General features: G+C 41.0%; 12 protein-coding genes across 12 annotated transcripts; 5 read left to right on the top strand and 7 right to left on the bottom strand.

Annotated features, from left to right (window-relative positions):
* Positions 1-379: 379 nt before the first annotated feature.
* On the bottom strand, positions 380-2,116 carry ACK1 (Ack1p; the record flags this gene model as incomplete). Its single annotated transcript, XM_002494757.1, has 1 exon — positions 380-2,116. The coding sequence occupies one exon, from the start codon at positions 2,114-2,116 to the stop codon at positions 380-382; it is 1,737 nt and encodes a 578-aa protein (XP_002494802.1).
* Positions 2,117-2,473: 357 nt separating this feature from the next.
* COX20 (Cox20p) lies at positions 2,474-3,070 on the top strand (the record flags this gene model as incomplete). Its single annotated transcript, XM_002494756.1, has 1 exon — positions 2,474-3,070. The coding sequence occupies one exon, from the start codon at positions 2,474-2,476 to the stop codon at positions 3,068-3,070; it is 597 nt and encodes a 198-aa protein (XP_002494801.1).
* A 46-nt stretch (positions 3,071-3,116) lies between these two features.
* On the bottom strand, positions 3,117-4,232 carry IVY1 (Ivy1p; the record flags this gene model as incomplete). Its single annotated transcript, XM_002494755.1, has 1 exon — positions 3,117-4,232. One exon carries the CDS (start codon positions 4,230-4,232, stop codon positions 3,117-3,119), a length of 1,116 nt encoding a protein of 371 aa, XP_002494800.1.
* Positions 4,233-4,480: 248 nt separating this feature from the next.
* Positions 4,481-5,233, top strand: MRPL11 (mitochondrial 54S ribosomal protein uL10m; the record flags this gene model as incomplete). The annotated part of the gene is made up of 1 exon (XM_002494754.1): positions 4,481-5,233. The coding sequence occupies one exon, from the start codon at positions 4,481-4,483 to the stop codon at positions 5,231-5,233; it is 753 nt and encodes a 250-aa protein (XP_002494799.1).
* A 201-nt stretch (positions 5,234-5,434) lies between these two features.
* TRM8 (tRNA (guanine46-N7)-methyltransferase) lies at positions 5,435-6,280 on the top strand (the record flags this gene model as incomplete). Its single annotated transcript, XM_002494753.1, has 1 exon — positions 5,435-6,280. The coding sequence occupies one exon, from the start codon at positions 5,435-5,437 to the stop codon at positions 6,278-6,280; it is 846 nt and encodes a 281-aa protein (XP_002494798.1).
* A 9-nt stretch (positions 6,281-6,289) lies between these two features.
* MGT1 (methylated-DNA--protein-cysteine methyltransferase) lies at positions 6,290-6,814 on the bottom strand (the record flags this gene model as incomplete). Its single annotated transcript, XM_002494752.1, has 1 exon — positions 6,290-6,814. One exon carries the CDS (start codon positions 6,812-6,814, stop codon positions 6,290-6,292), a length of 525 nt encoding a protein of 174 aa, XP_002494797.1.
* A 181-nt stretch (positions 6,815-6,995) lies between these two features.
* ZYRO0A09878g (uncharacterized protein) lies at positions 6,996-9,044 on the bottom strand (the record flags this gene model as incomplete). The annotated part of the gene is made up of 1 exon (XM_002494751.1): positions 6,996-9,044. One exon carries the CDS (start codon positions 9,042-9,044, stop codon positions 6,996-6,998), a length of 2,049 nt encoding a protein of 682 aa, XP_002494796.1.
* Positions 9,045-9,386: 342 nt separating this feature from the next.
* On the bottom strand, positions 9,387-10,292 carry GGC1 (Ggc1p; the record flags this gene model as incomplete). The annotated part of the gene is made up of 1 exon (XM_002494750.1): positions 9,387-10,292. One exon carries the CDS (start codon positions 10,290-10,292, stop codon positions 9,387-9,389), a length of 906 nt encoding a protein of 301 aa, XP_002494795.1.
* A 432-nt stretch (positions 10,293-10,724) lies between these two features.
* Positions 10,725-12,593, top strand: PCF11 (Pcf11p; the record flags this gene model as incomplete). The annotated part of the gene is made up of 1 exon (XM_002494749.1): positions 10,725-12,593. One exon carries the CDS (start codon positions 10,725-10,727, stop codon positions 12,591-12,593), a length of 1,869 nt encoding a protein of 622 aa, XP_002494794.1.
* Positions 12,594-12,811: 218 nt separating this feature from the next.
* ASF2 (Asf2p) lies at positions 12,812-14,446 on the bottom strand (the record flags this gene model as incomplete). Its single annotated transcript, XM_002494748.1, has 1 exon — positions 12,812-14,446. One exon carries the CDS (start codon positions 14,444-14,446, stop codon positions 12,812-12,814), a length of 1,635 nt encoding a protein of 544 aa, XP_002494793.1.
* Positions 14,447-14,710: 264 nt separating this feature from the next.
* Positions 14,711-17,338, bottom strand: SIR4 (chromatin-silencing protein SIR4; the record flags this gene model as incomplete). The annotated part of the gene is made up of 1 exon (XM_002494747.1): positions 14,711-17,338. The coding sequence occupies one exon, from the start codon at positions 17,336-17,338 to the stop codon at positions 14,711-14,713; it is 2,628 nt and encodes an 875-aa protein (XP_002494792.1).
* Positions 17,339-19,445: 2,107 nt separating this feature from the next.
* Positions 19,446-22,673, top strand: MSC3 (Msc3p; the record flags this gene model as incomplete). The annotated part of the gene is made up of 1 exon (XM_002494746.1): positions 19,446-22,673. One exon carries the CDS (start codon positions 19,446-19,448, stop codon positions 22,671-22,673), a length of 3,228 nt encoding a protein of 1,075 aa, XP_002494791.1.

The following is a 22,673-nucleotide window of genomic DNA, read 5'->3' as shown; positions in this document are numbered from 1 at the left end:
ATGGAAGTTTGCTAATAAATAATCAAGAGAACCAAAATTTGCTGGATAAGCCCAGAAATGTTCAGACGGTAAGATAATTGAAAACCGAAAAATGAAGGCACTCCAAATGATTCTGAATGAGTCTAGATCAGATCGCCCTTCCTCCAGAAATACTCCTTATTCCTTTGTCCTTTAATACACTTGAAGGTCATTGAAAAGTTTGGAACTCTTCTTATTTTTTTCCCAGGTAACTTCCGATGACAAAACAAAAAGAAAAGATGACAACGTGGAAAAAGAAAAAAAAGCTCGGAAAAAAGAAAAGTGAAAAAATAACGGTCATATGATCCTAATCCATGTGACTATTGTCCAATCAATACCTCGAAGGTTACTCATTAAGCGCTTAGAATCCCTTTTCAAGTCTATCTCTTGCCTTAATGTGACCCAGTCTTGTAGCAGTCTCGAAATGTATTCTTGCCTCTGTTAAATTTCTATGACATCCAATTCCATTCTCATGATAACAAGCCAATGCGTATTCCGCTCGACTTAATTTACCATCACTTGCTTCGCAAGCTCTTGAAGCCCATTTGAATGCCTCTTTATCGTTGGGTTTTAGCACGTCTGGCGCACCTGTCAAATACCATCCGCTTAGTGCTAACATTGCCATTGGGTTACCCTTTGGCTGCGCGAGGGCCGCCTTTGCGTACCACGCTATAGATTTCTTCGCAATTACAGGTAGTTGTAATTCACCAAACTCGTAGCAGTACCCCAATTTCCATTGTGCCAGCGGATAATCGTACTCCATGGCACATTTGTGGAAATACTTGAGTGCTGTAGCGGGATCTCTATTGATATTGTACCTGGTTAAAATCGATTGTACTTGAGGTGGTAAAGAGGTGAATTCGTATATTTTGCCCAGCTCGTACAATGCCTGCGTAGACTTACCACCTTCGCTGGCCCTTTTAAACCACTGTAGCGCCTCTAATGGATCCTGTTGGCCCGATAAGCCGTAAAGGTAGAACATACCCAATTTGTACATGCAAGATGAGTTAGCACAATGAACAGCACCTCTTTCGTAATATTGGAATGCCTTTTGTAAAGCTCTTTCCTTGGTAAATTCTTCAGCTGGTGTTCCTCTTTGATATTCGAAGCATACACCAGCTCGATAACATGCATCGCTGTGATTGGTCTTGGCAGCACGGCAGTAGTATTCGAGTGCTTTTTTGTCATTACGATCAACAATGTTTTTATTTTTGATTTGCAAATATGGTTGGTGTGAATAGAGCGTCCCCATGAGATACATAGCAGAGCCACACTTGTGAGAGACTAGTTTAGTTAGAACGCGGAACGAATGGCCTAATATAACTTTTTGGTTTTTTAAACTTTCTTCAGGCCTTAGCGTTCTTTTCAACTTTTCTGCATTGATATTGTAATGTGATAAAAACTCGTCATCAAATGCATATTCCAATAGAGTCTCGCACCACTTCATTTGAATGCTATGGGTGAAGTTGGTAGAGTCTTCCACGGTCGCCTTATAAACTTTGTAAAATTCAATGGCTTTTGGTGAATACTCCGAAAGATCTCTTTCACGTTCTACACCTTTATGACGATCTTTTGATCTTGGTTGTGGTTGTGCTTGCGGTTGGGCCTGTCGCTGCGCTTGCCTTTGGGCCTGTGCTTGCGGTGCTGCTGGAAGTGGTTCTTGTATTTCCTGTGGAGGGGACTCAACCCTATACGCTTTTTCTTGCAATATCCTAGCTTCTGATTCTTCATAAGGTGGCGGCGGTACCATAGCTTCGTTTAACGGTGTGCCAACATGTACTTCCCTGGGGAAACTTGAATCCGTCGGTGTCGATAACGATGGCGGTACCCTAACGTGCGAAGAGGTCATTAAAGGATCTAAACCAGGTTCAGCATATTGAAATGGCATTTCGTATCGATCATGGTTCCTTCTTGTTGGTGTTGTGGAATGTGAATTTGTAGTTGAAGAGGTGAACACCGGTATTGGATTTATAACTTCATTTGCGTCTTCGATCGGATAAGGTGCGACTGCCTCCCGACTAGAATTAACAGAATGTGGTGGGAATAGATTGAATGGCTCGTCATAAGAGGGATTCTGGCGATATTTGTCTCTGTACATTGTTGGAATGAATTAGTTTCGTTTACAACATTAAACTTTGAACCCAAGAACCAAAAATAATAGACGAAAGGGAAAAGAAACTAGGAAAAAACGGTAGGGGGATAATTAGATACCGTAGAATTTCGACTGAACCTCTAATATGACCCAAATACGGCGCTTTAGCTCTTTTTCAAACCTCAATTATCTTATTCTATAGGTTTAGCCGTTGGTAATTTTTCAATTTCAAACTTCGTCTTAAGCACGCGTTGATATTGCGGGTAAAAAATGAAAAATTCTGGGTTGAGATGAGATGAGATGAGTATGAGTATGGTAAGCATTAGTATATACTAGAAAGACATTGATAGTACTATAGGAATAATGGGTTGGTGGCCATGGAAGTCTAAGAAGGATGAGTCGGCATCTGAACCAGTAACTGATTTGCCTTCTGCATCTCCATCGGAGCCTGCACCTTCGAGTTACTCCAGAGGGCAGAAGATTCTACTCGAGGATACTAGTCCGAAATTCAACAATGAGATGTCTCAATCACAATTAGCCAATTCCAAGGAGCAGATTAATTTTAAACAGGCATGGGGTACCGTTAGTTGGCGAGATTTTTCCGTTGCCAAATTGACCTCAATTCCATGCTTCAGGGATTCGGGTCTTATTGGGTTTACCAGCATGTTCGTCATGGGGGGTGTTACTTTCCTCTATCACAAAAATCCATCTAGGGCATTTAATTGGTCTATTGGTGGTCTTTTACTTGGATCTGTTGTTGGATGGGAGCAGTGTAGGATGCGTCGCAAACGTAGCTTCCAGATTGCACAGATGGCTAAACAGACGATGGCTAATAAGGAGAGACCAATGCGTAGAAATGTAGATCATGATGAAAGGATTAAGGGCCAATGGGATAATCGCCATGAAACTGCAAGTGAACAGCATGACGAGAGGAAGAAGCCTTGGTACAAATTTTGGTAATTTCGGTAATTCAATTTGTAAATATAATTGTTATAAATATGATATGTTATGATTCGTCGTCATTTTCGATTGGTGGTTCCCGACTTCTCGAACTACCAGCCAGTGGTAGGGAAAATGAGTTATCAGCATCTGGGTCAACGTTACCATCATCTTCATCGTCATCTCGATCTTCATTTTCATGGCTATGGTCATGTTCAGCTTCAGATTCCATCTCATTGTGTGGTTGTGCAGTAGAAAATTGTGGTGATGCAACACCCTTCTTTAGATTATCATCTTCGATAGTTTCTTCACCTTCACTCTGGCCTTCGTTAATTGTTGAATCTTCCTTGTTGAAAGGATCTTCAGCGTCCATTAAAAGATCGTCAAGACCACCACCAGACCAACCTTTCCGTGCAACATTTTCTGAAATTTCTACACGAGCTCTTGAGACGGTCGCTACGGCGTCCAGCACTTTTGCACACGTCGATTCTACCAAATTGTAAGAATCCTGATAATAATCGTGCCTTAGAGATTCCAATTGATCCAATTGAGATTGTAGATTTACCAAACTTTCTTTGTATGAGACTAAATTTCTCGTTCTACGCTGTGCCAATTTCAAGTTATGTCTCTCCTGAATCTTCAATTTAAGACTTTCCTCCCTTGCATGACTTTTAAATTCATTTTCCATCTTTTTAGATTCTACCTTAAATTGATCAATTTTATCTAATAGACTCTCACCAAGTACACCCTTTAAACATTGTGACATTATATTTTCATGGTTGGCCAATAGATAGAATAATCCGCTTGCACTCAATAATTTCTCTGCACTATCATCACTACAGCCTTTCAATCTGGCTAGATTCTCTAAAGAATGTCCCATTAGGCTAGCATTACGTGAAACCTCTTGTAACGATGAATTATATGCCCTTGATGAATCTAACAACCCTTGAAGAGCATCGACAGTATTCTTAATATCCCTTTTAGTGACTAGAGTTCTCAAATCGCTGATAGAGCTAAAATTGGACGTCATACTGGGAGCGGCCATCGAATGTGATCCACGGCGTTCACCATCAACCATACCATCTGAACTACTGGGACTCGTATTATTGACAATTGAATAAAATTCGGAGAGATGAGGTGCATATCTCCCGGGAGAAACACTGCCAGAATCAGGTCTATCCATAATGAAAGGTCCTAGAATTGATTGTAAATACTCGTAAGCCTTATAACTAACCTCTCTTACGCTTATTGAGTCCCCTTTTAAAGGTTCTTTAAGGTTTTGTTAGTGTGATCCGTTCCCAATGATTGGAACAATCGATATGGAAAATAAGATGAAATGAAAAATTTCAACATTTATTCGCTGAATTAAACAGTGAAATAATTCAAAATTCTCACTGTTGTGAGCTTTTCTTGAGTCTCAAATAGGTCGTGATGAATTTTGTTAGTCGACAATTATGGGGTTCTAGTGGTTTAGGTTTTTGTAGCCTACGTATCTGTTCACAAACCATTGTTTCACGAAGTTTTGCTTCATATGCATCTAGGGCTGCTCCTGCTGCCTTCAAGACTTCTAAATCACCACAAGATGGTCGTGATATCGTTAAACCTGTTACATCAAGAAAGACATTTTTAATCGATTCCTATAAGCAATTAATGGGTTCAAATCCTGTAATTCTATTTGTACATTACAACAATTTAATGAAAAATGAGGACCACCACTACAGATCCCAGATTAAAAAAGCTGGCGGTTCGCTTACAGTGCTTAGAAATAACCTTTTCAGCGTTTATTTGAGGAACTCAGCATTTCCTGATCCATGTGCCCCCATAAAACGTCGTGATCAAAATCTGTCGCATCCATTGCTCCCTTTGTTCAAGGGTCCTACAGCAGCCATATGTTTCCCAGAGACAGATCCACAATCTGTAGCCAAGGTCTTGAAGCTTTTGGAAAAATCGCAAGATAGACTTTTCGTAGTGGGGGCTAAGGTGGAAACTGCTGTCTACGATATCAACCAGTTGTCACATTTCAAGAACCTACCAGACAAGCAAGGTTTACAATCTCAATTACTTGGATTGTTGCACATTCTAAGTGGTGCAGGTCTTGTGAAAACTCTAGAGGCAGGCTCTCAAACTTTATACTTGACCCTGCAATCTCATCACGATAACAACGAGAAGGATGGTCAAGAATAATAATAGAATTTGTTATAGATAATTCACAGATGCCCTGTAAATAAATATTCAGTCAATCAATTTTTTATAAAAATTATCCGTTGATTCTGTTTCCAAGTGATTATTTTCACTACGTATTAAGCTCATCGCTGAAAATTTTAAGCTCATCGCATACTATAGACACTTACAATATACAGTAACTTAGATCAGTAATCTATCGATATGAAAGCTAAACCACTTAGTCAGGACCCTGGTTCTAAACGTTATGCCTATAGAGTCAATAAAGAAGAAAATCGTAAAGAGTTGAAGCACGTCAGGATTGATGAATCTGAACAAAAGATTGACTTACCTCGTAAAAGGTTTTATCGTCAAAGAGCTCACTCCAATCCATTTTCTGACCATCAGTTAGAATATCCAGTGTCTCCAGATGAAATGGATTGGTCTAGACTGTATCCCGAGTTCCACGATCCGACAACCGGTAAGATGAAGAGTCAAGTCACCATAGCAGATATAGGATGTGGATTTGGTGGCCTAATGGTGGATCTCTCACCTGAGTTTCCAGATCAATTGATCCTAGGTATGGAAATTCGAGTTCAAGTTACCAACTATGTGGAGGACAAAATAATTGCATTGAGGAATAACCATGCACAACAGAAAGGTTATCAAAATATCAATGTGCTCAGAGGTAATGCAATGAAGTTTTTACCTAACTTCTTCTACAAGGGTCAGTTGTCTAAGATGTTCTTCTGTTTCCCAGACCCCCACTTTAAGCAGAGAAAGCACAAGGCTAGAATTATTACTAACACTTTATTGAGTGAATATGCCTACGTGCTTAGAGAAGGTGGTGTCGTATACACGATTACAGATGTCAAGGACTTGCATGATTGGATGGTAAAACATTTGGAAGAGCATCCATTATTCCAAAGGTTGAGCTCAGAATGGGAATCAAAGGATAAATGTGTAAAGATAATGACTCATGCCACTGAAGAAGGTAAAAAAGTGGAAAGGAAGAAAGGCGATAAGTATGTCGCTTGTTTTGAAAGGTTACCGAATCCTGTAATAGAATAATCATTTGTTTTATTGTTGTAATAGTCGGTTTTTTAATTGAGTACCCCATCTAAAGTTACCTAATGATCCATCGCATGGTTTGCATCGATGGCATGGTACAATAACAGCTATCTTGTTCGCACCTACTGCAGTTCCAACCGCTCTGTAGGCCTTTGGTGATCCAATTGCTTCTGCAATTTGGCGGTATGTAGTAGTCTCCCCCGTCTTAATTTTTAAAAGCTCATCCCAAACTTTATGTTGGAACTTAGTACCAAACAGGTATTCGTATGGTATAGTTTCCGTAAATGATCCGTCTAAATAAGATGCAAATGACCGTTCCAAATTTACCATGGAGTCGTTAGCATCATAGTATAAACCGTATGACACTTTGGTGCTTCTGGACAACTTCCGGAAATCAGACTGGCTAATCTTCAACAACTCTTTTCGATTAGAACCTAGGGAGGCATAAACGAGACACCCAGTTTTGCCCCTTGAAACCAACAATACAGTTGTTATAGGATGATCCAGATACCTATAATATAATTTCTCCTCCATAATACCTTGAACTTTTCTTTATACTGCTTATTTTTCTCAATGATCGTTATACATAGAAGATGAGACGATTTTTATATAAGGATAACTATAATAATAATTATAACAAAAAAAGGAAATATTGTGGAGGTGTTGAGCACATTAAGCATCAGGTGCACGAATTTTTATTATTTTTAATAATACATCATGATCCATTTTCCAAATCGTTATTCCAGATAGTGTTATAAGTACCGCTATCTGAACTCTTGGAAGGAATAAATTTATTAATCATGTACCACATATTTCTGGATCCACTTCTAATGACCATCCCCAGACCTTTACTTTTTTGTTGTTCCTTAAATTGGAGAACTTCATCCATTGAAGGGGTTTCAATTGGTAAGGAGTCTGTTGCGTTTGTTCTAGACAGCATACTTTGATTACTCTTGAAATTGACTTCGTCTTCCGGGGATTTGAAAGGATCTGCATCAGCGTTATTCTCGTTTACGGTTAAAGAGTCCATATCCATCTCTAAGTTGTTAGGATCTGAATTAGATCTGTTGTTTTTAGTCACACCAAAACTGGGTAGTCTGTCATTAAATATTGTATCCATGTCCTCCAGTCTGACACCGGCGGTTTCTGGATAAATCTTGTAAACCGCCAAAAAGGAAGCGAAACAGGATGTTGCGTGGATCCAATAGAGACCCCAGCTGATTTTTTCCTCTAAAATGGGGGTCATGATACCAACTAACCAATTACAGAGCCAGTTGGTGGCTGTTGATGCAGATGCCATTGCAGAACGTGCTGAAAGTGGGGCAATTTCCACCGGGTATAACCAAGGAATGGGACCCCAGCTAAAACCAAATGAAGAGTTGAAAATAACCACAAATACTACCACTAATTTTGGTGTTGCCTTAATGTTTGCCAACATCGATAAGGAAATGCATGCGAGGGCGAACCCCATGAGAATACTCCCTGTCAATAACATCGGTTTACGTCCCCATTTGTCCACGAGAATCCATGGCGGTAATGTAGAGACGATATACATAATCCCATTGAAACCGGTCATTAAAAGGGCTTTCCTTCCAACCCAGCCGGCTTTTTCAAAGACCAAAGGAGCATAGTATGAGATGACGTTAATACCGTTTAATTGAGCAAACATCTGCGAACTCATGGCAATCAGCATTCTTCTCCGATACCTTTTGAAGACTTTCACATAAGATTTGCCCTCGCCTTGCATACGTGATATGAGCACGGTTTCCTTGATGGATTGGAATTCTTCTTTAGCTTTTGCATGGTGCAAATCTCCATCGCTGTACAAATTAGCAATGACTATAAATCCCTCCACATCACGATCGTGGTTCAGCAACCAACGAGGAGTCTCTACGATGACAAAGGATCCGCTGAACAGCATGAATCCGATAACACTCTGAATAAAAAGTGGCAACCTCCATGCAGCATTGTTCTCAAAATAAGAACATGCATAATCGATCCAAACACTGGTAGCATATCCTACAATGTTACCTGTGAATTCGATACATGCCAATTTACCTCTATTGTGCGGAGGAGATATTTCAGATTGGTATATGGGGACAATTGTACTCAGCAGACCAACACCGACACCACTAATGAGCCTACCTGCAATCAAATAACCAATTCCTCCCGCAAATGCTTGAAAAAGTCCCCCAATGATAAAGACGAGCGATCCATATTTAATCGTGCGCCTTCTGCCCAGTTTTTCACCTAACCTGCTGGTTACCAAAGAGGACACCAAGGCACCGATTTCTAAAATCGATACCATTATACCAATAGCGGCTCGAGATGGGTCGTGGAAATGCCTTTTAAAGTATTTACCCGTTAAACAACCAGACATGACACCTTGGTCGTATCCAAACAGGAACACGCCGATAGATACAAACACTGATGTGAAATACAACAATGCCCTTCCTGTGAGGAATGAATCTTTAACCATCATGTGCTCATTGTAGCCTGGAGGAATAATTTGTTGTTGAAGCGTCTCCCCATCATATTCCACCGCTTTAGGAGATCCTGAAGACCGTCTGTCTCCAACCATTACATCTGTCAAGTCTTCATCTGTAGGTATACTCGTATGCAAACCAAATCCATGAGATGTTGTAGGACTTGGGGTCAAAATATCATCAATTTCTTCTTCTTGGTGGTTATCCTCCCTTAGGTTAGGATCTGCGAAGGGATTTTCACCACCGTCTTCATCTAAGTTATAATTCGCCTGTACCATCCTTACCAACCTATCCAGCAAACCTATTGATTCATGGGAAACCTCTGTAGAGATTCTTGGGTTCGTTCTTAATGGTCTACAGCTAATACTATCTGTTTATAAACTTATGCTTCCCCATTCTAAGGTTTCCCGGGGTAAACCAGTTCGTACGATATGATATGACTTTCGCGTGAGTCGTACGCTTAGCTTATGTGATTAACTACTTGGGCGGCTATTTTGGTGAATAGTCAAGCAGCTACCCATACTTGCCAGCTTTCGATGGTTGTATTTTACTGCAAACTCTATCCGTATATCTATTCATAAGAATCAAGTAAACATCTATATTTACAAGACCAACTTCAATCAGTTCTTCTGTAATAGTCTATCAAACATAGGGATAAAAGATTGGGCTAGAGCAAATGAGAAAACCAATTTTGGACCAGTAGTTAACAATTTTGGAGTCAAACCCTTAAAGAAAGCTGTAATACCTTCGTTTTTCAAAGTGTTCTTCAAGATGGTAATACCAGTTTCTGGGTTATCGAAACTTCTGTTCTGAATTCTAGTCTTAATCACATCTAATGGAGCTGAAACCACCAGAGATGCGCATGCACCACAAATGGAAGAGACAAAATTTTGGGCAAAGGTTGCTTGGGAATAATCCTTGATACCTAGGACGTATTCCTTTGCAAAAGCATTACCACCGAATAGGGCAAATGAACCGGGGGCATTTCTTGCCATAGTCCAACCCCAACCTCTGTAAAGGTTGAAAAGACCTTCATCCTTCAAAATTCCTAAGAATCCTCTGCCTCTGAATGCTTCTGGATTTGTCTGTCTTTTGATCTTCAAAACGTCCAATGGTAATAGGAAAACTTCACCAATACCAATTAGAGAACCTGCGGTAGCGGATCTCAATGCCTTACCGGTCTTGGAACCAAAAGCATTGTCAAAATCTGCCTTGTAGTTTTTGTTCAAAAATTCATTGACAAATGGTTGACCACCGTATTTGTAAACTCTTTGAAGGACTTTGTAGCATGCTGCATACCCAAGACCCGGGAAAAGTGTGAAAACACGTTTGGAGAGAGGCACCTGGTAGTGTTCACGGAAAATAACACGGTTCAATTCAGTTGTGTTGAGAATCTTGGTGTGATTCGTCATTAATCTCTTCGAGATGGTATCCACTGGGTGGAAAACACCAATCTCGAGCATACCTGCAGAGGCAGATCCAAGCAAACGGGCAAGACCAGTCTGTTTCTTATCGTTGGTAGACATATCGTGTACAGATCCTTGGGGACGGGAACCGATAAAAGGAATGTGGAATTAAAGTGAAGTGGTTATGACTGATGAGTTATTCAATTGAAATTTTCTATTGAAGTTGTAAAAAAAAAAAAAAAAAGTGAAAAATTTTGACCGGATAGCGTAGATAAGAGGGAATCGTGCCACTATAGGGTAAAGATGATATGTTTAGGGAGCTTAGACCATCCAAAATGCAGGTAAAGATGGTATAGAATGGTATAGTACTGCTAAATGTGGAATTTAAAGCCAATTATGGCCCAATATCGATTTCCGGTACACATTATGCTGTGGTTTACGGGTTTATCAGAACACATTCATATGTCGAAGTTTAAAGGCATCGCTTCATTACAAGTGCAATCAACTAGACACATTAGTGAGAATATATAGCAGTAGGAGGGTTTTATTATCATGGATAAGGAGGCTGAAATAGTGGTTAAGGATTTTACCAGTATATTGGAGGAGTTGACCTTCAATTCAAGGCCCATAATCACTACACTTACCAAGATTGCCGAGGAGAACATTCCTTGTGCTCAGTATTTTGTAGATGCCTTAGAGGCCAAACTAGAAAGATGTCCACCAAAACAAAAGCTTTGTGCATTTTATGCTCTAGATTCTATCTGTAAAAATGCTGGTAGTCCCTATACGATTTATTTTAGCAGAAACTTGTTTTCACTTTACAGGAGGACTTATTTACTTGTGGATAATACAACTAGAACTAAACTAATTAATATGTTTAAGACTTGGATGGTACCCAATGAATCTACTGGTGGGTACTCACCACTTTTTGAAAAAACAGCATTGGAAAAGATTGAACAGTTTCTAATAAAGGCAAGTGCATTACATCAAAAGAATTTCCAGTCCATGTTACCAACACCAACTGTACCATTACTCATGAGAGAAATTGATAAATTGACAGCATTATCTACAGAACGTCTTAGAGCACAACCGCAAGATGAGAAGTTAAATATGAAATTAGTGGTCTTGTCTCAGTTAAAGCAGGAATTACAGAGGGAAAAATTGACAGCTGGTGCTCTCAAACAGTTACAGATGCAGTTGAGACAGATTTTTGCTCAAGATCAACAAACTTTGCAAGATAGACAAAGGCATCAACAACAGGAGCAGTTCGTTCAGCAGCAGCAACAACAACTACAGCAGCAGCAGCATCAACAGCAGCAGCAGCAGCATCAGAATCAGAATCAGAATCAACAGCAAAACCCACTTTATGGTCAATCGGTAATTCCGCTATTTGGAGATAGTTCTAATATTGGTAGGGGTGTCTCTTCTCTTTTTGGTGGCCCCCAGAGCATATTATCGCCTTTAAACTTTTCAGAATTTGATAGGCAGAGTAAGAAGACCAAATTACAAGAGTTATATCAATCACTAGATGAAGAAGGTTTGGTTTATAAACCTCCCAAAGAATCTATTGTAACACTTTGTTCAAGATTAGGCGCCGATCAAAATGGGTTGGGAACTCACCAGCAGCAGACGCACAAGCCCTTGCCGCCCATGGATTTCTTACACGGTATCTTAGCAGATTGTAAGGCATCTTTTGCTACTGTTCATGTGGACATTTTAAATACTCCAAATTTACAACTCTCTCAACAAGTGATATCCAACGAGAATCCGATTGTTAACAACTGCTTGGTTCATCTCTTATATAGAGCAAAACCTAACAAATGCAACGTATGCGGTAAAAGGTTTGGTAATGACGTTGAAGAGAAGAGATTACAGGCGGAACACTTAGATTGGCATTTTAGAATTCATAAAAGAATGAAAGGATCAGAAGGTACGGTTATTTCAGGAACAGGTCTGGGGGGAACAGCAGCGCAAAAGAATATTCAATCCAGAAATTGGTATTTGCATGATTCACAATGGGTAAATTTCAAAGACGAAGAGATTGTTTCCACCAATCGTACAACAGACGAAAGTTTAACTCTAGCGAATTTAGATGCACAATCGACTAATGCACAATCTTCAGTACCAGTGGAAGAAATCAAATCACCAGAGACCGTGGCCGTTGATGAAAGTATTCTACGGAAGAAGTACGTCGTGGTTCCTGAATTAGCTGAAGATATGTCCTTCCAGTGCCCCATCTGTAAGGATGCTGTAACAGGTCTGTATGATGAAGACTTAGGAGAATGGGTCTGGAAAAATTCAATGGAGGCGAACGGTAAATACTTCCATGCAACTTGTTATTATGAAGCCGTTAAGAACAACAGCGGTTCTAACGTAGTCCAACTAGATTTAGAAAAGTTAAAGCATCTAGTAAGTGGATGATGTAATAGTATTTTGCATGGATTACATGAAATTTCATCTTATATAGGGACATGATTTTTATTTTATGAGTAATCACTTCGTTCTGTCGTAGTCGGTTAAAGCCATCTTAAGAACGGCTGTATCAGAAAACTTAAATACGTTTATCGGGATGCATGTATACATATACATTTATAGTTATAATTGCGCAGAATTCTATCATAGTATCTAGCCGGGTTGATCTAAACACCATGCTGTTCTGGGTTTGCCATAGCTCGATCGACGTCGCCGTCAAAAATATCTCTAGATTGGCCTGATGGGTCAGATTTCTGAGGAGCAGTATTAATACCTTTCAATTCGTTGAGTTCCCTCACAAGGTTTTCTATAGCACCTTGATGCTCTCTATCCTTTTGATCCAGCAAGTTTTTGTACATTACGTGAATAGTTGCCATTCTAGCTAAATTCGTTCGTTCCTCCCTTGCACTTTCATCACAGCGGTTATCATATAGGGCTGAAAGCCTTGTTAAAGCTTCAGAAGCAGTGATTGGGCCCATATATCTTGTTGGATTCATAAGTTTTCTCTGTTGTTCCACAACAGCAATTAAAGAAACACTCTTTCTTTTTTCTTCCTCGTAAAGATGATGCAAAAGGGCTACATCACTCTTCTGTTTTTGTGAGATGCTATTGAGTACTGTATAAGCCGTAAAGATGCGTTGATATTTCTCTGAGACCAAACGATACTCATCACTAACATTTTTCTGATCACTTGCAGACTGAACTTGGGTATTTTTAATTTTTTCCTGCACATTGGCTAATTGTCTCTGCAGTGACTCAATCACATTATGCTGCGTCTGATTAACGAGTTTGTACTGTTCTATGTGTGAATTGGCTCTATTGACAAAATCAGCAGCATTTTTCACGTACACTTTACTTGATTCAAAATCTCTTCGAGCCGTAGCTGATATCTTTCTTTCTGAAGTTAATGTGCTCTTTAAGTTGGAAACACGTATGTCTGTAAACTTTCTTACTTCTTTTAATTCTTCTAATGAACGTCTCAAATCGGTTCGAAGATTTTTAACGAGTGGAATATCTTCTAGGTTTACCCCCAACCTCTCAAGATCATTGGGGGATGTGTTATTCGTAGATTTTTGATTCTCTTGAAGTTCCTCAAATCTATTCAAGATACGAGTCTCTAGTGTGTCCAGCTCGTCTTTCAGTTTTGAAAACCTTTCAGAAGGTACAATTACTCCAAATTCTTCGTTTTTACCACCATCATTCATCATTTCGGGCTCATCACAGGCCTCAGTCCCATCAGATGCACAGGTTTCATCATCTGAGCTAAATTCTTCTGTATCCACTGATTGATCAAAATCATTGGAACCTCCTAGGCTACCTACAACTCCTCGACACATTAGAGTATACCGATTTCGTATCTTTACATTTTCCGTTTTCATTTCTTCAACTTTGCCGTATAAACTAGCAAGTTTAACCTCGTAATTCATAATTTCACCTGTTAATTGATTCATAATATCACGGAATGATTCATCAATTGGCTTCACAGCAGCATCAGGACTTTGGGCCAAATTTTTATTCGAATTTCTTGCATCACCTGAATCTGCATCGTTCATCGAAGATCCATTGTCTCTCTGAGGGTTTGGTGATAAAATCCTCCTCAGATATTTTTGGGATTTTAAAAAAGGGTTGTTATCAGATTCTACTATTCGGTTGCGTTTCATAGATACATTGGAATAAATCCACATGCTGCCTGAATTTTGTTCATGAATATTATTGGAGTTACCATTGCTCTTTGGAAGCTTATTTAAAGGTTCTATATCATCTTCAAAATCTTGTGAGCCTCTTCGTTTATTACCATCCATGGCAGAACCTAATTAAGCCAGTAGTATGGACTGATTGGCTTAAGGAACGTTTAGATGCGGAGAGCATGGTCGGTATAAAATGCTTGCATCCTAAACAATTCTTCCTCACCCATTTTTTTTCTTTTCGCGCACAAGAAGCATCGAGATGTCAGCGACAGAAAATAAATAAAATGAAAAAATAAAAAATAAAAAATAAAAAACAGATTATACTACATATCGCTATACAAGTCTCTTTTTTTTATTCTTGATCATTAAGAATTACTCCTAAGGGTTTGGAGATGCTCGGCGATTTTTCTTGGATTTTTTCTTTGCCAACTGAATTCGCAGTTGTGCCATTTCGACTTCTTGCTCCGCCATGCATAATCTATATTGTTCTGCAAGCTCAGTTTGGCGATCTAGTTCCTTCTTGGAATATTTCAATTGCCCAGTTAGGGACGTGATTTGGACTTCTTGATGCATGACATCCCTCGAGAGGGCTAATATAATGCTATGAGCAGCTTTTAGTTGGGCATCTCTTTTGTCCAGGGCACCAGAGGCTTGTTGCAATAATTCTTGAACATATGCATCCTTTTTTCTTGAAGATTTCGCTTTGACCACTCTTTTTGGTGGACTCTTCGATAGTTTTGGTGCATTCTTCTCCGGGTTAGGCTCTCTCTTCTCAGATTGTGGTTCTTCTTCCACTTTCTCCTCTAACTCTTCATCCTCCTCTTTTTCTAATTCTTTCTCTTCTTCCCTTTCTACTGCATTTTCCTTTCCAGTTTCTTTATTCTCTTCCCTTTCTGCTGCATTTTCTTTTCCAGTTTCTTTATGCTCTTCCCTTTCTCCTTCTTTCGTTTCTTCATTTTCTTCTTCTCTTTCTGTTTCTTTATTCCCTTCCCTTTCTACTTCTTCGGTCGAATCTTCAATATCCTCTTGAATCGAATCCTCAGAGATTGGGACATCCAAGATGGATTCACGATCCTGCGCGTCTTTCTCTATATTCCACTCTTGTAGATCAATTCCAACGTCCTGTAAGTAGTTCAAAGCTCTTTGGAGTGACCACACACGAAATGAAGAATTTTGTTTCTTTTCCAGAAGTTCATTCAACACTTTTTCGTTTTGACCATATAAGATCACAATATCCACTCTTTTATCCAAAGATCCCGATAACTTGATGTAGAATTTATTTTGCAACAATTTCTTCAATTGACTGATTTGGTAATCCAAGGAACTTTGTTGATCAGCAGTTAGATTGGAAGAAGTTATAGGATGGAAGAAAATTGTACACGACATGAAATTTGCCAATAGTTCACTTTTCCAAATCTCTTTGAGCGGCTCATTCCCAGTACTAGTTGTGGGTTCATGTAATGATAACCATGCTAATTTAGACCTTCTATCAAATTGTTGATAGTAATAGGCATGAGAAGTTTCGTAATTGTTTACTGAGCAAACGTCATTCGTTACACTAACATTTGGATTACCTTCAAGAGCTCTGTGATCAGCAACACCTTTTTCTATAATTTGTGTAAAGGTATCCTTATCAAAAGTCTTCTTGTCTTTCAGTTTAGCAAGCGCATCCACAGCTACTTCACGATCATTTTTACGTTTCTCCGCCATAGGATCTTTCATAGCTGGAATCGATCTCCTGGGACTTGCAGGCCTCAATAAACCTGAACTGGGCGGCAGGACTTTATGCCTTGGTCTTTTTTCTTCTTCTTCGTCGGATAGGTAAACCACTTCAAGGCGTGAAGTTCCTGAGTCCTCTGGTGGTCCTAATTCTCCTTCAAATGCCACTACACTCCCTTGAAGTGAACGATCGCGTTCATCAAAGTCAGAAACTTCGAATTCTTCTTCCTCTTGTTCCTCTTGTTCCCCTGCTTCACTTCTTTTACCTTGCAGCAATTGAACAATTCTAAAATTTGAATCACTATCAGATGCAAGATTCTCAGTCTCCACTTGTTTAAACAATTTGAGTAAACCGGATCGAATTGAATCATGTCGATTTTCCGGTTCTATAGCTTGAGGAGTCGTGCGCTCAGTTGAAGACGAAGCAGTCTCATCGTTGAATCGTGATTCCGTTGAACTTGGACGTGATTGTTCAGCAGCCTGTTCGGCCTCGATTTCAAGGCGATCTTGCCGCTGGGACGGTATTTTGTTGAATTGATCCCTGTGTGGATTTTCATCCAGACGTCGTTCTGGTCGTATGCTATTTCCTCTTTCACTAGGATGGGTTTGCGGCAGAGGTTCTTTGTTTTTTTCCTCTCGTTGTTCCTCTTTATGGTCGGCTTCTTTTTCTACCTGACGTCCATCTTCATGCTCAGATTTTTTATCATTAGTCTTTAAGTGCTGTTGTTGTGGTGATTTGGCCAATTGTGGCGATTTGACCCTCTCCCCTTGAAAAGTCCCATCGGTTTTTTTAGGAGTAGTATTGGCACTTCTTGACGATGTATGCGGTACGGGTTGTTGCTTTTGTATAGAATTCAATTGAGGACGTTGCTCCTCTAGCATTTTCTTAACATTAGAAGTAAATGATCCATGATTCGAAGAATTGTTACCTGGGATTAAACGTGTATCCAGATTCAACTTTTGTACAGCACTTGGAGAAATTGGGTTTGGACGAGAAACGGTGTTTGGAGTTCTCACAGGTAAAAAGCATGTCTCTTTATTCTTTTTAACACCATTACGTGTGTCCTTAGGTCCCGCTGATAGACTGCGATTCACAGTAAGATTATGAAACTTGGCGCTTCTAGATTTCAACATATCCATTAGCCTACCTTCGCTTTTCTTCTTGTGTTGAACCGGCAGCGATCTCGATTTTTCCAATCCATCTTTACCTTTCCAATTTTGTGGGCTAGGATGTGTATATCTAACGAGCTTAATGTTACGAGCAGCAGCTTCGTCTTCTTTGCTCATTATGGTTATCTATTTGAACCTATTATTATCTGGAACTCTTAATCTTGGTGCTGAAGTTTTCCCTTTGTTTAAACGTGTGAGCTTAAAAGTGGGAGACCACAGACGCAACGGTGGATCCCCAAATTTTTTATCAGAAAAAAAAAAATAAAAAAAAAGAAATTATATACCTATAATACGGTACAGTACTATATAGTAACCCTGGAAGATAGTTGATGATATTCCCATCACTTCAATTAACCTATACCTACTAGGATTGCAAATAACTTCGTGAAACAAATATATTCACGTGACTTTCCTAGATAAGTAGTAGGCTTTTAGCTAGACATATAGCAGATGTCACTCTCGAAAGCTTCATGGATACTTATGTAGTCGTGCAATAGCTCTCAAGAAATGTCCCAGATGGGTCAGAGTTTACTTCAAGCCCGCAGGCGGTTGGGCCTCGCTTGTATGCTTAAACTGAGCGCGCAGATACAGAGATGCCAATGATGGTTAAAAGCAGTGGCCTTCTACAGTGTATTGAAAAGTTGGTATGTGTAGTTCGCCGGTGTACGGGTGTCGTATTCTTACTTGCCAAAGTGATAAAGTGATAAAGTCGGCATAAATGCATAGCCAGGTGAATGCGGCGGTTCTCAAACCAATGGTACTTGAGTATGGGCAGCAACGGCGTCGTTTTGACCTGGTTCGGATACCTCGATTGGTTCGATAATCGTGGTGCACGGGTTTTCAGAAACTTTTGTTCGCCCAGCCGCAAGGCGTTGAAAGGATTTATAGACAAGTTAACAATATCGAGAAGCTAAAGTATCATGATTAAGTAAGCTTTTGGGAGTAATACTCACTTTTTCCTGACCAGATTTTGGTCTCGGCGGTAAAACGGTGTAGCTGTCACGTGACTGGATCTATTCTTCTTGGATGTAACCAAAGTTTGCGGTTTGGAATCCGGCAATTACATTACCAACATTGCTCTCCTCTTGCTTATTCTCTCTCTCTCTCCCTTCTCATATGGCCTGAATCTGGAGAAGGCGTCTCTTCCGTTATAAATCTTCATTTAAAATCTTCACGTACTTAACGATTTGATTATTACTTTATCTGATTAGAAATCCGAAAAAAATTGATCCACATTAACTTTATCCATTAAACAAAGGATGATGCAAATGTTTGGCTTTGGGCTGTCTAGCCGCTCAGCAAACTCAAGCTTTAGGTCATTTTTACGGTAGACTCTTTTGCCATTCAAAGCGGATGACCGCGTTGAAGTGGAGTACAACGGCGGCTATTTTTAAGGGTTAGAAAAAAAAAGCTGAAAATAGGTAGTATATAAAGGGCGAAAGTTTTCTTGCTTTAAAAAGCTCGGCGGTTTAGCAGTTTTTGGAATGATACCTTCGCGGTTCCACTATATCATGATTGAGAGTAAAGCGGAAATAGCGGTTTTAGTGATCGGTTGACTCGGTGAAGCGAAACGAGGCAGATTTTCATTAAACGTTTTGTTTATCAAACCGATAATTCCCCATCTGAAACCAAAACAAGGCTAGCCAAAGAAGAGCGAAACAAGATGGTGGCTACAAGTAAATATTCCAGCAGAGACTGAGTATGGTCGATGCTTTCAAGTCATTAAGAGAAGAACCTTAGCGTAATGCGTGTATCACGCCAAATACACGTGAAATGTATCATCCCCTTCCCCCTTTTCAGGACAAGATTATCTAACCGCCGAGTTAATTTTTTACACTACTTTTTCCTCTATTGTTCCCCTTAGCAACAGTGGTCTGCGCAATTGTGTGTTTCTCCCTATAGGTAGGAGATGAAGTACCCATATTAACCCTAGTTCTTTTTCGGCCTTCCCTCTTCGTTTTCTTCTTTTGCTTTCAGGAAACCATTTTGAGAAAAGCAAAACTCCCCGGAAAGAGTAAAACCAAAACTAACGGGACATACATATAAAGGGACTGCCCGATGCCAACACCCCTGAAACTTGAAACGTTTTCTACCAGCGGCCTAAGAAAACTTAAAACTTCCCTTTCTTCTTTTCTTCACTTTACCATAAGCTAATTAATTAATCTGAGAGGAGAAGAGGATTATAACTAATAAGCCACTCAGAAACACTAAGAAACCGAACTAAATGGGTCTTCTTACGCAACGTAAGGAACATAAGGTTCCAGACCTTTCCCGTTATGACTACTACTACCAGCGCAAGGACGACTATAACAAGTCTCCACGTCTGTCAGCGGCAGCTGCTTATGCTGCATCCCGTTCTAGGGGTAATCCAGTTCTAGTACAACAGCGCTCTCAATCTCTAACACAACCACGTAGGGTTGTTAGAACAAGACCTCGTACCAAATCTAGAGGTGCCGTTGAAGCTAGAGAGGCTAGAGAGGCTCCTAGAGCAGATTCCATTATGAGGGATGCAAATTTCCAAGACACTAAAGGAACGAAGAGTATTACAAGGAGAACTATCAGACGTATCAACGGCGTGGATTATATGGAGACCGTTACCACTACACCTTTAGAAGATGAAGACAATGCTCGTCATTTTAACGAATTTTCTGAACCCGTTGATAATTATGCCGATGAGCACCCAGTAAGAAGAGTTAGAAGAGTTAAAAAAACTGCACCATCTTCACCAAAGAGTGTACGGAGTACAAGAACACAAAGAGGTCCTATAAGTCCACCCAGAAGTCCTGTTAGATATCACCGTCCAGAAGACTATCAATATGAAGAACCAGCTCAAGCTGAATCAGAATTTGCGCCCCCAGCTGCTGCCCCAGTTCGTCGTACGACTAGTACGACAAGGCCCGTGCGTTCCAGATCTACAAGATCAGTTCGTAAAGCTGGTTCAGTGCCACAGTCCGCCGTTGTCGCAAACGCTGCAGGTGAGAGACGTTTGACGGAGCAAGAAATGTATGCTAGAGCTCTCGAAATCGCTCAACGTAATGTCTACAGCGGCAGCGATTTCTCGCCAGATGTACTTGACAGCGCTAGCTCCCAAGATGGACAAGCACCTTCCAGAATGGGTCAACGGTCATTAAGAAGAGATAGCGGTAGAGGCAAGAAGAAGTTTACTCTATTCAACAAGGATAGAGATGCTGGAGCTGCAGGTGCTTTACCTGCAGCAGATGCTCCCCGTGCTTCTGGTGCCTCGTCGTTAGATAACCGTTTGGGACAAAACGTCGAGCCTACTGCTGTTTCTGCTTCTACAGCTTCGAGAAGGAACTTATCGGATGAAGAGATGTATGGTCAGGCATTGGCCATGTCCCAGAATAAGTCGCAACGTAATGTTGAGGAACCAGAATCGGGAACTCAACCTTTAAATCTTGGCGGTGTGGAAAAGGATGTTCGCTCACCTCAAAGTAATGCTGCTGCCTCCTTCGTTACACCAGCTCAGACGATTGATGAAAACTACGAGGAAAACTTTGAAGATGCTAAAAATTACGACGGTGAATGGAAGGACGCTCGTCCAAAGGGTGGCGCTTACGGTAATTACGATTATCCAGTCGAAAATGGCGACCGCTACGATTTTGAAGAACCTGAGCCTGAAGCTGAACCTGAGTACATAGAGCCCGAGCTTGAGCGGGAATATGTGGATCCTGAGCGTTTACCAAAAGCCGCTCCTGAGTACGAACCTGAGTATCAAACAGAAGAAGTATACGAACCAGTTTACGAAAAGAGGGAAGAGAGAGCACCAATTAAAAGAAACGTTAGTGGCTACTCTAGACGCTCTGGTGTTGCACAAGACGAAGCTTTGCAACAACCAAAAAGAAGTGGTAGTGGCTATTCTAGACGTTCCGGTATTGCTCAAGACGGAGCCTTGCAACAACCAAGAAGAAGCGTCAGCGGCTACTCTGGACGTTCCGGTCTTGCTTCCGGTCTTGCTTCCCCTATCGACACTACTAAGAGTGGGTTCTCTAATCCTATTGCATCTCCTGAAGAAGTTAGAGCAGGTGATTTGCAAGCAGCTGGTGCCAACAACGTGGGCGCTTCTGCCCGTTCTCCTTTGCGCTCACAAGTAGGAAAACAGCAAACTGTGCAATCCCCTATTCAATCTCCCTTGGAAGATTCTGCAGCCCGTGGTGGTTTCGATAGTGAAGCAGAACTCGGTGGGCTTGGTGGTGCCGCAGCTGCCGGTGGTGTCGAGCCTGCCAGTAGGCGTAAATCTAAGGGATTTAGTTCTGGTCTCTCAAGGTTTAAGACTAGAAAGTCTTTGTTCGGTGGTAAACCAGATGAGCAACCATTACCTGATCTGCCCAAAACAGATTTGACGCAAGCTGGAGCGGAAGACTCAGAAATCGGTTATAGCCCAGCTCACAAAGCTCAACAATATGAGGGTAAGACTTCAGAAAGCCGTCCAAAGAATAAATTGAAGTCCATGCTTAATAAAGTGGTCGAATTTGGTGCTGAAAATAGCGGTTACCAACCTCCACGCGGGGTAAAAGAGCAACAAAAAGCAGAAAAGACTGGTGCAGGCTTTTTGAGGGAAGGTGAAGGTTCTGTCCCATACACTAAGCACCAAAGGGGTGCCAGTTTAGGTAATGGTGTTGGCGCAGGCGGTGTTACCACTGATGGCGGTCTTGCTACAGATGGTCCTGCTGCTGTTGATAGTACTACTGCTAAGTATGGTGTTGTTGATGATGGTACTGCTGCCCATGCACCTGCCGTTGGTAGTGGCGCTGCAACACGTGGTCCTAGCGCCCGTGTTCCTAGCGCTCGTGGTCCTGCTACTGCTGGTGCTGCTACTACCGGTGCCACTACTGGTCCTACTATCGGTACTACTGCTGGTCCTACTACCGGTGCCACTACTGGTGATGTCGCTGCTGGCACTACTGCAGGTGCCGCCGCGGGAGGTGTCGGTAAAAGAAGCGGTGGTGGTTCTCATCCATGGAGACGTAATGCTCAACCTGCCAGTGCCACTGACGGTGGTGTTGCATCTGGAAAAGCACCTGCTGCTAGTTCTGCTCAACAACCTAATAATCACCTTGGCACCGCTGCTCCAGGTCTTGAAGAAACCAGTGAATCTTCCAATTATGATACCGAACACGTTGTTGATGAAGGTTTTGCCGATGGGTATGCAGACGGATTGAGAGATAGCCAGTATGAAAGTGGGTATGACAGAGCTGGAAGAGCTGAAGGAACTGAGAAAGCTAACGGCCTTGGTGGCAGTGCCGCTGCTGCCGACGTTGCTGGTGAAGGTGGTCAAGAAGGTATGGGCTACCGTCAAGGCGTCCAGGATAAATTGAACCAGGCCAAGGATAGTTCATGGGGTCAAAAAGTTATAGGCAAGACCAAAGAAGAGGCCCAAGGCCAAGCTAAAGAGCAAAAGGGCAATTTGTTCAAGAAATTGTTCAAGAAATGA

Source organism: Zygosaccharomyces rouxii, assembly GCF_000026365.1.
Source record: "Zygosaccharomyces rouxii strain CBS732 chromosome A complete sequence".
Taxonomy (NCBI): domain Eukaryota; kingdom Fungi; phylum Ascomycota; class Saccharomycetes; order Saccharomycetales; family Saccharomycetaceae; genus Zygosaccharomyces; species Zygosaccharomyces rouxii.
This window is presented reverse-complemented; position numbering and strand designations above follow the sequence as displayed.